This window comes from Zea mays, chromosome 7 (genome assembly GCF_902167145.1).
Source record: "Zea mays cultivar B73 chromosome 7, Zm-B73-REFERENCE-NAM-5.0, whole genome shotgun sequence".
Classification (NCBI taxonomy): Eukaryota; Viridiplantae; Streptophyta; class Magnoliopsida; order Poales; family Poaceae; genus Zea; species Zea mays.
In genome coordinates, this window is record NC_050102.1 from 33,209,647 (window position 1) to 33,222,338 (window position 12,692).

At 44.7% G+C, this 12,692-nt stretch overlaps 1 protein-coding gene across 3 annotated transcripts in view; it reads right to left on the bottom strand.

Annotated features, from left to right (window-relative positions):
* The window catches only part of LOC100279629 (Zn-dependent exopeptidase superfamily protein), a 40,229-nt gene that overhangs the window by 24,004 nt on the left and 3,533 nt on the right, over nt 1-12,692 (bottom strand). For 2 of the 3 annotated variants that reach the window (XM_020540463.2, NM_001152625.1), the window contains exons 3-7: nt 7,622-7,723; nt 6,714-6,820; nt 6,522-6,622; nt 5,870-5,957; nt 4,689-4,777 (exon numbers count right to left, since the gene is read on the bottom strand). In XM_020540463.2, the coding sequence (XP_020396052.1) occupies nt 4,689-4,777; nt 5,870-5,957; nt 6,522-6,622; nt 6,714-6,820; nt 7,622-7,723 (487 nt within the window). Of the gene's footprint in view, nt 1-4,688; nt 4,778-5,869; nt 5,958-6,521; nt 6,623-6,713; nt 6,821-7,621; nt 7,767-12,692 lie in introns of all 3 variants that reach the window. The other variant, XM_035960535.1, reaches the window with a different exon arrangement.

The following is a 12,692-nucleotide window of genomic DNA, read 5'->3' on the forward strand; positions in this document are numbered from 1 at the left end:
AACTACTCGGCTAGAGGACGACGACACCGGCTAGATTTCCATCTCTTACAGCCTTACAGGCGCAAGAAGTGGGAAGTCCCCCGGGCGCAGACTTTCAATTCGTCAGACTCCAGGCGCACTCCTCGCCCCGTCTTCAATGCATCCCTTCAAGGTAGGTGCCTCCGCTGCCTTCGTCGTGGACACTTGGCCGTGGCCTGCAGGGCGTCCGTTGCATGACCTGCGACCGCGTCGGACATAAAGCCTGGGACTGCATGGCAGCACTTCCTCGCAGCAGCTGCAGCATTCGCTTTCCTTGTCTCTTTGCTCAGCGCCCACCTCGCCTCGACGACGCTTCCACCTTCCCCATGCTCCCGGTGGGCAGAATGTCGCTGCCCGGGAATCCAGAGCTCTGGCCGATGGAGACAGCTGCCGTGGCGTCGTCCACCTCGGCTATGGAGGAGGAGCTATTGTGTCTGTCCGCCTGCTCAGTAGTAGCCTGCCTGTGGAAGAAGGACGACATCGAGCCGGAGGTGATTGGTCTGGCGCTCTGCTCTCGACTTGGAGTCCTATAGGAGGACATCAAGGTGTCGCGCCACCGTCTAGGGGCCTTTCTCATCACCTTCGTGCACCAGCACCATCGCAACGCCGCTTTGGAGCTGGGGCGCATCGGGGTCGGCCGCACCGACATCGACATCCGCATCAAGCCATGGCGCATACTCCCCTAATGCGACCTCGTCGACCTGCGCTACCACATCTGCATCTACTTGGAGGGGATCCCGGTGCACGCCTGAAACGAAAGCATCGCCAAGAGGGCAGTCACGAGGGCTTGCTCAGTTGAGTATGTCGAGACACGCTCCCTGCACCGAGATGACTCCAGAGCACTCTGCCTCTGGGCATGGACCTACGACCCTTCGGACATCCCAAAGGTAACCTGGCTTACACTGACAGATGGTTCAACGGCGCTGCTCGACGGCCACGCCCCACCAAGCGGCCGCAAGGGTCTCACCTTCAGGGTGCTTGTTCACCTGGACATCAACTAGCCCCCGCCAAACGAGTATGGAAAAGTCACACCGCGGAAGATGGACTGGCGCTACGAGGTCGTCGATGGGAAACGCAACACGCATGACCGCCGCGACCCCCCACCGCCCGACAGCCGACGGGACAGGCGTCGCGATGACGACGACGACGACCACGGTCGTGGCTGTCGCGGCGACAATGGAGGTTGGAAGTCCAGGATGTTCCGGAGTCTCACACGCCCCGACCTTGGACTGGGAGCGTGACCGGTCTGTGTCGCACCACGGCCTCCAAAAGGACAATGTGTCATCGGCGGGGAGGCGTCACCGACCTACTGTTGCCCCCTCCACCTCAATGTGCACGACGGGCGCCACAGGAGCTTTTCCAGCCGACGTCAGTCCTTGTCCCCGCACCGAAAACGAATCCGGGGGTGGGTCGATGGAGGTTTCGACGGCTGTGTTGGCTATGTGGGAGTGTGACGCAGCCGAGAACGCAGTCGCCGTGTTCAATGTTCGCCTACCAAATCATCGCCTACTCCCGTCGGCTAGCTCCTGCGCTGCAACTCCAGGTGCCTCCCGGTCGGTATCCTTGGTGGTGTCAACCGCTCTCCGAGCCCACCAGCGGCGCCCCCCGCCTGACCCACCGGCTCCGTGCAGGAACTCTCAGTGACCAGGAAGGGACGTGGCGACGACGGCCATTGTTGCTGAGCTGCACGCGAATGTCGAGCTGCACATTGTACCTGCAGGAGACGTGCCGGTCTCTAGACGGACTACAAGAGGACGCTTCAAGCCGGGCGTTTTCTGCCGACGTCGTAAAGGTGGACAGGTGGACACGGCGGCGCCTACGCCCACACCGCTCAGACGCTTCTAACCTGGCCGCGTCTTCAGACGCCGTCCGCGGGGACCTGGTGGCACATCACTTCGTCGTGGCTGTTCCAGCCTGATTGTGTCCGCGTTGTCTCCTAGTGGGGTGCGGTCGGGGCTTTCCTGGCCTCCATCTCTAGTCAGGTGCCCCCCGGCCTAGCTTCGCCTACCCTTCTCCACCGGCGTAGCGCACGCATCACGGTCAGGACAAGGGAAAGGACTAGAAGTATGCTTGCAAGGTCCTCATGAACCGCCTCGAACTAAAAGATGAAGGCGACAAGGACCGTTTCCTACGATACGCCAACCTCTTTCAAGGGCCACTCAATGACTCCACCATCATGGCCATATCTGCTCTGGGTGGCCTGGAGGACACCTCGACGCTGAAGCTCGTCCATGAGTAGGGTTGTGTGTCTCACCCAATCTAGGGTCAGTATCAGTTACCATGCATGTCGTCTTAGTTGCCGTCGTCATGATGTTTAGTGTCACCATTGGTCGGGGTCTGCCACATCCGCGAGACCCTTATCCAGACGTTCAACCAACTCTTGCACTTTTGTGGCTTGTAAACCTTCAGAGCGCCACCAGTGACGGGAATTCAGATTATGTCGTCTGCTCTCTGTATGGCTTTGCATCCAAGCATTTGGGTCAACCTGTTGCTCCGGTGCGCTTGTCGTCTTCCGACCTGTGCAAGTTACTTTGCACCCCAGCACCTATGCAATGCCACACCTATGAAGGCACAACCTTTCAATTGGATGACTCTTTTGATGACACTAATAAACGCTTGTCGATGGGCCCTGATGGTATCCCAATTGAGGTATGGAGATGCCTCAGGGACATAGCTATAGTAGCTAACCAAGTTGTTCAACCATATCTTCCGATCGAACAAGATACCTAATGAGTGGAGAAGTATATCGGTACCGATCTACAAGAATAAGGAAGATATACAGAGTTGTACTAACTACCGGAGAATTAAGTTAATAAGCCATACTATGAAGCTATCGAAGAGAGTTATCGAGCATCATCTAAGGGTGTGTTTGGTTGCGATGACAGGACGGGATGGGACGGAACGATCCCTCAAATAAGGTTGTTTGGTTCAGGGTAAGGGATTGGGATAGGATTATCCCAGTGTTGTCCCCTGTTATCCCTCAAAATTAGAGGGACGAGAGAGGACGCCAGGGGACGTCCCTGTCCTGACTGTCCCGCAACCAAACACATCCTAAGAGGAATAACAAGGATCGCTTTAAACCAATTTGATTTCATGCCTAGAAGGTCAACCATGGAAGCCGTTTTCTTAATAAGACAAGTGATAAAACAGTATAGGGAACAAAAAAAGGATCTACATATGGTTTTCATTGACTTGGTGAAGGGTTATGACAAAATACCAAGCAATGTTATGCGGTGTGCTTTGGACAAACGTAAAGTTCCAACGAAGTACGTTGGACTCATTAAGGACATGTGCAACAATCTTGTGACTAGTGTTCGAACAAGTGATGGAGAGCCAAATGACTTCCAAGTTAGAATAGGACTACATCAAGGATTAACTTTGAGCCCTAATCTATTTGCCTTGGTGATGGATGAAGTCACAAGGGATATAAAGGGGATATCCCTTGGTGTATGCTTTTTGAAGATGATGTAATGATAGTTGATTAAAGTCAAGAAGGAAAATAGGAAACTAGAGTTGTGGTGGGAGACTCTAGAATCCAAAGGTTTTAGACTCAATAGAACTAAAGCAGAATATATGAGATGTTAGTTTAGAAGGTACGTAGTGCCTAGGAAGGAGTACCTTTAGGTATTTAGGATCAATGCTATAAAGATACAAGAATATTGATGAATATGTTAGCCATACAATCAAATCAGGGTGGATGAAGTGGCGTCAAACATGTGGCATTCTATATGACAAGAGGGTACCAAAGAAGCTAAAAGGCAAGTTTTAGAGGACGATGATTAGACCTACTATGTTGTATGGTGCAGAATGTTGGCCTACAAAAGGACGACATGTTCATACAAGAAGAGATCAAGTCCGGAATAATGATATACATGATAGGCTAGGGGTAGCACCAAATGAAGAAAAGCTTGTTCAGCATTGATTAAGATGGTTTGGACATGTCCAATGGAGACCTCGAGATGCGCCAGTGAGTAGTGGGATCCTAAGAGAGGAAGAGAAAGACCGAAGTTGACATGAGTAGTAGGAGACTTGAAAAGATGGGATATACCCAAAGATTTAGCCTTCAATAGGAGTGCATATAAAGAGGTTATCCATGTGCTCGAACCATGACTTGTAGGTTCTATTGGGTTTTTAACTCTAGCCTACCCCAACTTACTTGAGATAAAAGGCTTTGTTGTTGATGTTGTTCCTGTGGTCTCACCTTTTTCTTTAGTTATCAATTTGGATGTTCTTTGTCCATTATTTTACAGCCAAGAGAATGAGGTTTTGAGAAAGAAAAGCCACATGAAAATACGCAATTTGGGATCACTACCCCCACCCCACTCCGCATTTTTTGGTTGGCGTCCTCGCAATTTGGTGCTCCTATAGACCTGTGGCTGTGACTCCTAACTTACAGCCTTGTTTGGTCACCGACATGCCCACCGCTAAGGTATCATGTCAGTTGTCAGCCACTCAAATAAAGATTATTGTGATAAGATATTCAAAATATATCTGGCTGCCTATAAATCTTGCAAACATCAATGCAGTAAATGAAGCAACAGCACACACACACACCGGCTCAAGGCCAGCACTCAGCCACTCACTAAACATGCAGACATACAGAAGTATACTAAACCTTCCACAACTTACATAGGTAATGATGTTGAGTAAACTAGGTAAGAAGCAAGAACCTGAGCAACACTGTTTGCCATGGGATACTTTGCAGTCTGAGCATAAACACGAGAAGGCCATGATCCAGGTCCAGATTGACAAACTAAATCTGTTAAGGGAAAAGATAAATTGCTAGAATCAAACTCAAACCTGTGATCAGTGAAGTAGTCAAACAACAAAAAATGTCAATATGCTTATGAGGTATGGTTGTTAGTCTTAACAAAACCAAAAGGCAAAATTCACTAATAATTTTATTATTCCCTATCCAGCAATTCAAGAACATGTTTAGATCTTAATGAAAAGTCATAAATCACGACAAGAAGTTTGGATAAATAAAATAGAGCTAATTCATATTTTTCACAAGAAAGTCTTAGCTTTTACCTTAATGACCCACATAATAAAAGGTTAGCTAGCATTTGGTAACAAAGTTTATTATAAACTTGAGCTGTAAAAGTAGTCAAAAGATGAAGTGTGTTGTTTAGGTAGGTACTGTAGCAGACTGGCCTACATTACCATAAAAGGGGCAGCACTCTTATGGCTGTAAAAAAAGTTGAAGCCATATGATATCGGAAACGTTGAAGCTTGCTAATGGTATGTAAGAGTTACCTAGTACAGTAGTAGTGCTTGACTGAAGATCAAGTTAGTAGTAGTGCTTGGTTGAGAAGATCAGGTGAGTTGTTGTAAGTGAAGCTATCCTCTGTTCCAAATTGTAAGTCATTTTGGCTTTTCTTTTGCTACGCACCTAGATACATAGTAAAAGCTATGTATCTAGAAAAGTCAGAACGACGTATAACTTGGAATGCAGGGAGTACAAAGTTGTCTTACTAGCAACTTATGTTATCTCTCATATAATTTGCGATCAAGCTAATGAGAGGAATTGAGTGCTCAGGTAGTGGTAAGGTGTGTGAATGTGTGCTGTAATGGTTCTTGTCCCTATGTCTTCTTAATATAAAGACACACGCAGCTCTACTGTGTGTACTAGAAAAAAAAAGAGCAGAGAGGAATTGAGTAAATTGGTTTCAACAGAGGAATAGAGTGATTCTATTTCCATTGAATGTTTCTTCTTGTATGTCTAGTGAAACTAATATATGCTATAAAAGTTACTTCAGTAGGAACAACCAAAATAAAATTTGAATTTGGTCTTGAACTAGTGTTGCCTTGAGTAGCACAAAACACATAATAAATAAGTGCAAAATGTTACCTGTACCCCCACTCCCAGAAGCTTCAATATTGATGAAAGCACGGATTGTCCTGTTCCATCTATGTGTCTTAATAAAACCATGTGAGCCCTGGTTAAAAAGCATGCACAGGAACAAATCAACACAAGATTTGCATATTCCTTTTAGATTATAATATTTCGTTAATTCTTTAAAAAAGTATATTCCATAAGAAAATTTGTTTTGCAGACCTCAATGTTTCTTTATAGTGACAGAAATTTCCAGGATGGACAACTCAACAACTATTTTCAGCAAGAAAATGACAAATTTTGAAATTTCTCAGAGGCGATCTTCTCCCATCTGATAAGATCAAATGGTATCCAGCCCTTCAAACGCAATCAGCTTAGAAAAAATTCAAGCAGAGCCAACCAAAATGGACCTTCATTGTAAATCCCAGCACAACTATCATCATTTTTCATATATGCATTTGCATTTTATACATGTGAAGTTCTGTGTCTCAGTTTTTAGTTAAGCTAGTGTGGAGTGTATGTGCCTCCGGGCATGTGCTTGTGTGGGTTTGTAAAGGTTTCTTTAACCCTGGTTTTACTTCTTAATGCAATGATACACAGCTTCCATGCGTGTTCGAGAAAAAAAAATTATGCATGTGAAAAGTGGTAAAGCAGCTAGGTAGCATACCAAAAGAAAAAGTTCCTCTGCACCATTGAAAAGGAAAATCACCGGTCGAGGAGGGACCCACCCAGAGTCAATGAGGAGTCGTGATAGCTCAAGCATAGATGCTAGACAGGAAATGCTCCATAAGGTACAGTCTCATACAAGTCTGCATAGTGAGAACAGGGGACTTCATACAAAATAAAAAAGGGTACTTACCAACACAAGAACCACAGTCTGCTGCACCAGGAGATCCAAGCGGGCTGTCAAAATGACCATTTACCAACAAGGATGGATCATCATCTTCTGAAACATTTGATGAAACCCTGTAATTAATTGTTATACCTTAGAAAATAATTTGTTTAAATTACTCTTTAAAAGGATACAAGATAGGTACAATAATGTCCCTATAGAAGCCCAACCAGAGGTAAAGTGACCCTGTTGATGGATTACTAAATTGGATGATTAATTACACAAGCCGGGCCACATAAGCCACGAAGATGTAAATTAAAACAAGGTAGGTCAATAGACCAGCTTAATAACTGGTTCATCCTTTCACTGTCGTGGTAGAAACTTTATAGTTAATAGTACTACATCTATTCTCGAATATTTGTAGCTCGCTAGTACATTTTTGAACTAAAACGCGACAAATAAAAAAGAACGAAGGGAGTACTTATTATGCTTATGCATCTAGGTAGCTGAGGTCAATGGTTCCACTCCTACCATATGCCGTACGCAATTAAAAACTATTTCACTCTTTGCACAGCTGCTTCTAAGAACTCATGTGAACCAGACCAGATGTAGTTACCAGATTCAGTCAATATGCTTGAAGAAGATAACATTGTAGAGGCAATACATAACATGACATGCTCAAGAAACATTATAAGTTAGAATGTTAGATATATGCTTAATTGCATACAGATACATAACATGCATAAATTATACAACGGAAAGAAAGTAACATACATTGAAGTTAATGTTGTCAGGGTAGGAACTATCAAACTATGGTAGTTTCAATAGTTTTAGTTTCTTCAAATTCATTATCACCTATCACATGGGCTTGAAATTCAGATACAGTTCATACAGAAGTAATGTATTGTAAAATGGGAGAGCAAAATCATGTGTACCTCATGACAATATTTTTATGATTCCTGTAGCCTAGTGTTACTCTATGACGCAGAAACATCATGCTGAAAGAGCCACTAACAAGTGTTTCCTCAACCTCTATTCTGCATGGGGAAACAAAAATTGGAGTCAGTATCAACCTCTATTCTGCAAGGGGAAACCAAAAGTGAAGTCAGTAACCACCTCTATTATTTCAGAGGAAATGAAAGTAAAGTCAATAAAAGACGACAAATACAAAAGAAACGAAATTATAAAATTTGACGATTCAGTTTAATGTACTAGAACTTTCTAATTTCTCCATGGTTCAAGCAGGTTTTAGGTGCAAGCGTGCAAACGAGTTCATGGGCCAGATTATGATCCAACCAGATGTAGTTGTAGTTTGTCGGGGTTTTTTTATAAAGCTGCACGAGCTGATGGTGGGAGGGTTAAAGTGTTAAATGTGATCTACAGTTGGATCATGATCTAAAGGCCTAGAAGGCTTGCTTGAACGCTTGCACCTAAAACCTGCTTGCACAGCAGTCATTCCCCAAAATTTAACTAGCCTTATTGAAGCCCATAAGCTAAGGATCAAGAATATGGCCCTGTTTGGCACAGCTTATTTTCAGCTTCTTCACAAATTTAAGCAGAAGTTCTGCCAAACAGACAGCTTCTGCAGCAGCTTATCAGTTCAGCTGCTTCTCAAAATGAACTAAAAGCAGCCAACAAGTAGAAGCTGCTTTTTACCAGCTTATCAGATAAGCTGCTTTTTCAACAAGCAGCAGTTGTGCCAAATAGGGCCTATGATGTTCATTTCCCCATGTCCAGACCATTTACCCTTGACCTATGTTATGGATTCTTTCTATGGCCACCAATAATAGACAAGGCGCAACTAGGCAGGACGGGCAAACGAAAAGGAAATAGCAAAAGTGGCTAAGATTTGGCAACCAAGTAAGTTTAGAAACAGATATACTCAAATAGTTTGCTTCCTATTTAGGAGTTGATTTGTTGCTTCCTATTGCGAGATTGTTTGTTGTTTCCTAGTTTGTTCGGATTCGTTAGTTGGCTTTCCCAATGAGTCAGGGGTGCATACCTCTATAAGTGTCGTATGATGTAAAAGGGAGAACACCAAAGTCATTAGAATCCCCTAGAGGGTAGATTCCTTCGGCACCCTAGCGGAGTCACATGCCAGAGCAACCGAAGAAGGAACCCAACTCTCTGCTCGTCCACTATAGTCTCTGTGTTCGAACTGAAAATCCTCTTCGTTTCTCTATTCATCCCTGCGCACACCTCCTATAAGGACCAGAACACATTAATTGGTATCAGGAACAATCGACGCATCGACAACCATGTTCGGCGTCATGGACGATCCGAAGACAACGACTTTTGACATGACAAAATTGGACTAATCCTGGCACATCTTACAACCCTCAACAATCGGATGGCCTCCCATGATCGCAGGTTGGCATGACTGGAGAAGTGACCCATGGATGCTTCGATATCCGAGACACCACTGACTGATCCCCTCCCCACTGGTGGGGGCAACAACAACAGTGGCCATGTTCCAGATGGCGGTGGCGGCGGCGACAATGGCTTCTTTGGCCGAGGCTTCCACAACGACTTCGGCCCTCGTCGCCACAAGCTGATGTTACCCATCTATGATGACGAGTCTGGCCTGATGACCAAGTGTGAAACCTACATTCGTGGTATGTGCACACTTCGTTGAGGAGAAGGTTTAGCTCGTGGCTCTTCATAAGGAGAGCGCAACAGCCGAGTGGTACTACTATATCGAGCACGACTAGGGTATCCTCTCCTAGGCTCACTTTGCGAACTTCATTAACATGAAGTTCGGGCCTCCTCTCTGAACCAATGGCTTGGTCGAGCTCAAGGACCTATATTGCACGGGTACAGTGGACAAATACACGCAACGATTCTCCTTGTTGTTGTGCAACTACGAAGACTTGTCACTTCGACAGCAGGTCAATTTATTCACTGCAGGACTCAGTGAGCCATTGTGAACCGACGTCGAGCTCTATTGTCCCTCTAATCTACAGACAGACATGAGCCTTGTGCAAGCATACGAGCGTCGATCGAAAACGACACCAACTAGCAAGAACATGGCTTCTCGTTTAGTAGGCCATGTCACCAACACCGGAGCTAAGCCGAGGGCAGTAGGCACTGCCAGATCATGCTTTAAACGACTGACAACTGAAAAAGAACTGGCGACCAAGTGCGTCAACTAGGAGTGCTATGATTGCCCAAAAAAGTACATTGTCCACCACAAGTGTGCCTCAAAAGGTATGTACTTACTCGAGTTGGATGATGAGACAAAGGAACATGAGGCCATGGACAACTCAGGCATCTCTTTGCATGCCCTGACTGACACCGACATCAGCAACACCAAGAAGTTGTTTGCCATCATCAACAGCACACCACTGGTGGCACTCGTAGACACCTACTCGACACACACCTTCATTTAGACTAGGAGACAGTGGTGTCCCTCCTCGATATGCAAGTGGAGCAATGTCCAGGCCTCTTTGTTAAGGTGGCCAATGACGAGCGGGTCACCAATTATGGGGTCTACCATATGCTCACTGTCAACATTGGCACCAAGAGAGTCTCCAAGGACCTATCTATGGCCTTGTTTGGCACAGCTGCTGCTTGTTGAAAAAGCAGCTTATCTGATAAGCTGGTAAAAAGCAGCTTCTGCTTGTTGGCTGCTTTTAGTTCATTTTGAGAAGCTGCTGAACTGATAAGCTGCTGCAGAAGCTGTCTGTTTGGCAGAACTTTTGCTTAAATTTGTGAAGAAGCTGAAAATAAGCTGTGCCAAACAGGACCTATGGCATTTTGGTACCAGGGTCGCACGGTGTGGTGGACAAGGACCAGGAACACAACACCCTAGGGCACCAGTCTCTCAGCATCACGTGACCGACTGGAGGCACTACTGGAGTCCTTCCCAATGTCTTCACAAATCCATGTGGGATGCCTCCACCTCGTCGGCATGATCATCACATCAGACTGTTGTCAAGCACAGCCACTGTCACGACCATATTGTTAGATGCTCCTAGTGTACATCAGCACACTAGGAGATCAAAAAAACAGTGCGACGATAAGCTACAACTGAACATCATTGGAAAGTGTACATCAGCATTCTCTTCGTTGGTGCTCCTAGTGAAAAAGAAAGATGGCTCACGGAGGTTCTGCATCGACTACCGCGAGCTTAACAAGAAGACAGTAAAAGATAAGTTTTCGATTTTGGTGATCGACGAGTTGTTGGATGAGGTGCGAGGTGCTATGTTCTTCACCAAGCTCAACCTCTGCAGGGGTTACCACCAAGTGCGCATGCACCCAGACGATATCGACAAGATAGCCTTCAAGACATATCGGTCCTATTGTAATAGAAATAGAAGTCTCATGCTTTTTGTTTTCCTTTTCGTGCGTTAGGATTGATACCTAAGCTAATTAAACTACTACCTCTAGAGAATGGTATCAATTGATTTCTGCCTGTCCATAAGCATATACAGGATGAAGTCTAAACAACTCAACGAAAACTAAAGTTAACGCATTAGAGAATATTAGCATTGGACCCTCTTAACTCGAAGGAAGAAGTTGAAGCCAATCCAATAGAACGAACTTAGACTATCGACGAAAAAGATGTCATTCTCCCTTAATCTCCCTTGTTTTGAGAAGCTAGAGGTAGTTTTGTGAAGCTTGTTAAACGCAACAGTAGTCAAGGCTAGGAAGATTTTCCAGGACAACCAACAAAGTGGGATAATCTTTAGAAGAAAGCATGTATTATTTGACAAGATCTTTAGGTCAGTTTCAACACATTGGCATCTTCTATTCCTGACTCATTAAGGGTATTATGCCTTTTGCTTGTTAAAAGTAGACCAAAAATACCAAGTACTTAAAAATTTCTAGAGAACTTCAAATCTTAAAGAGGGATGATCCACTCCACAAATATCGATCGAAATTTGAACCCTCGTATAGGTATGCCCTTTTGGAAAGCACAACAATGGAAATAGGTAGTCGGTATTGGTATAAAATCTACTCCCATGTTCCAATCTTTTCATTTTATGTACCCATTTCTTAGGTAAAATCTCCCAACTATATTTTAAAATTGATTGGCTATCCAAAAATGAAAATAAAGAAAGCTTTATTTTTTTATCCGCTTCTTCTCCAAGCAGAGAGACTCATATTTATCTTAAATTGGAAGGCCCTTCTACAGAGTGAGGTTTTAAGCAATTTCCACGGGTGGTTACTCCTTCTCCAACACAATGTTGGGTACAGCTAGACAAGTCGATTGAGTTGGTCTCTAAGAGATGTGCGATGAGATGGAAAGGAACAACGAGATAGTAAATAATGGCTCAATCATTATCCCAAGAGGCACTTTCAGGCTCTAGGTAACAAAATGTGAAATGAATTGGAACGGTTTTAGAATGACTAGTAAACGATACTAATTCATCACACCACTTTCTTACTATTATGTACCATCTAGGAATGTAAATTGCATCCATCGCAAGATCATTTCATGAAGAAGGCTTGTACCAGCTCTTCGTCATCATAAATAGCAAACCAATCCTTGTTTATTACTCAGCGTTTTCATTCTCTCATTCTTCGTTAACCATTTCATTCTTTTTCTTATGTGGTACTTTGAGTTTTGAACAATAAATAGTTAAACTATATTATTAAGTGATTCCCCAGTTTTATGTCTTCTTTTAGCACATGCATGCATACACTAGGCGATGAATTCCTATTTGTGACATCTAATTGCCATTAAATCAAGGGAACTTTGAATGTCCTCTTCTTTTGTCCTTGATCCTGGTGGGAGCACTTGCAACATGTGAAACAAGTTCTCTAGGCATTGCGGAAGCATCACTTGTTTTTGAAGAAATCAAAGTGTTCTTTCGACACAGAATCGGCGACCTACCTTTGTCAGATCTTTTAGCAGCCGACATGGCCATGGATCCAGCGAAGATCTCAGTTATGGAAGCTTGGTCACGCCCTCAATCATTGCAGGCATTGTGGGGCTTCCTTGGGCTCACTAGATAGTAGATACTACCGCAAGTTCATTGCGGGCTATGGGGAGGTGGCTAC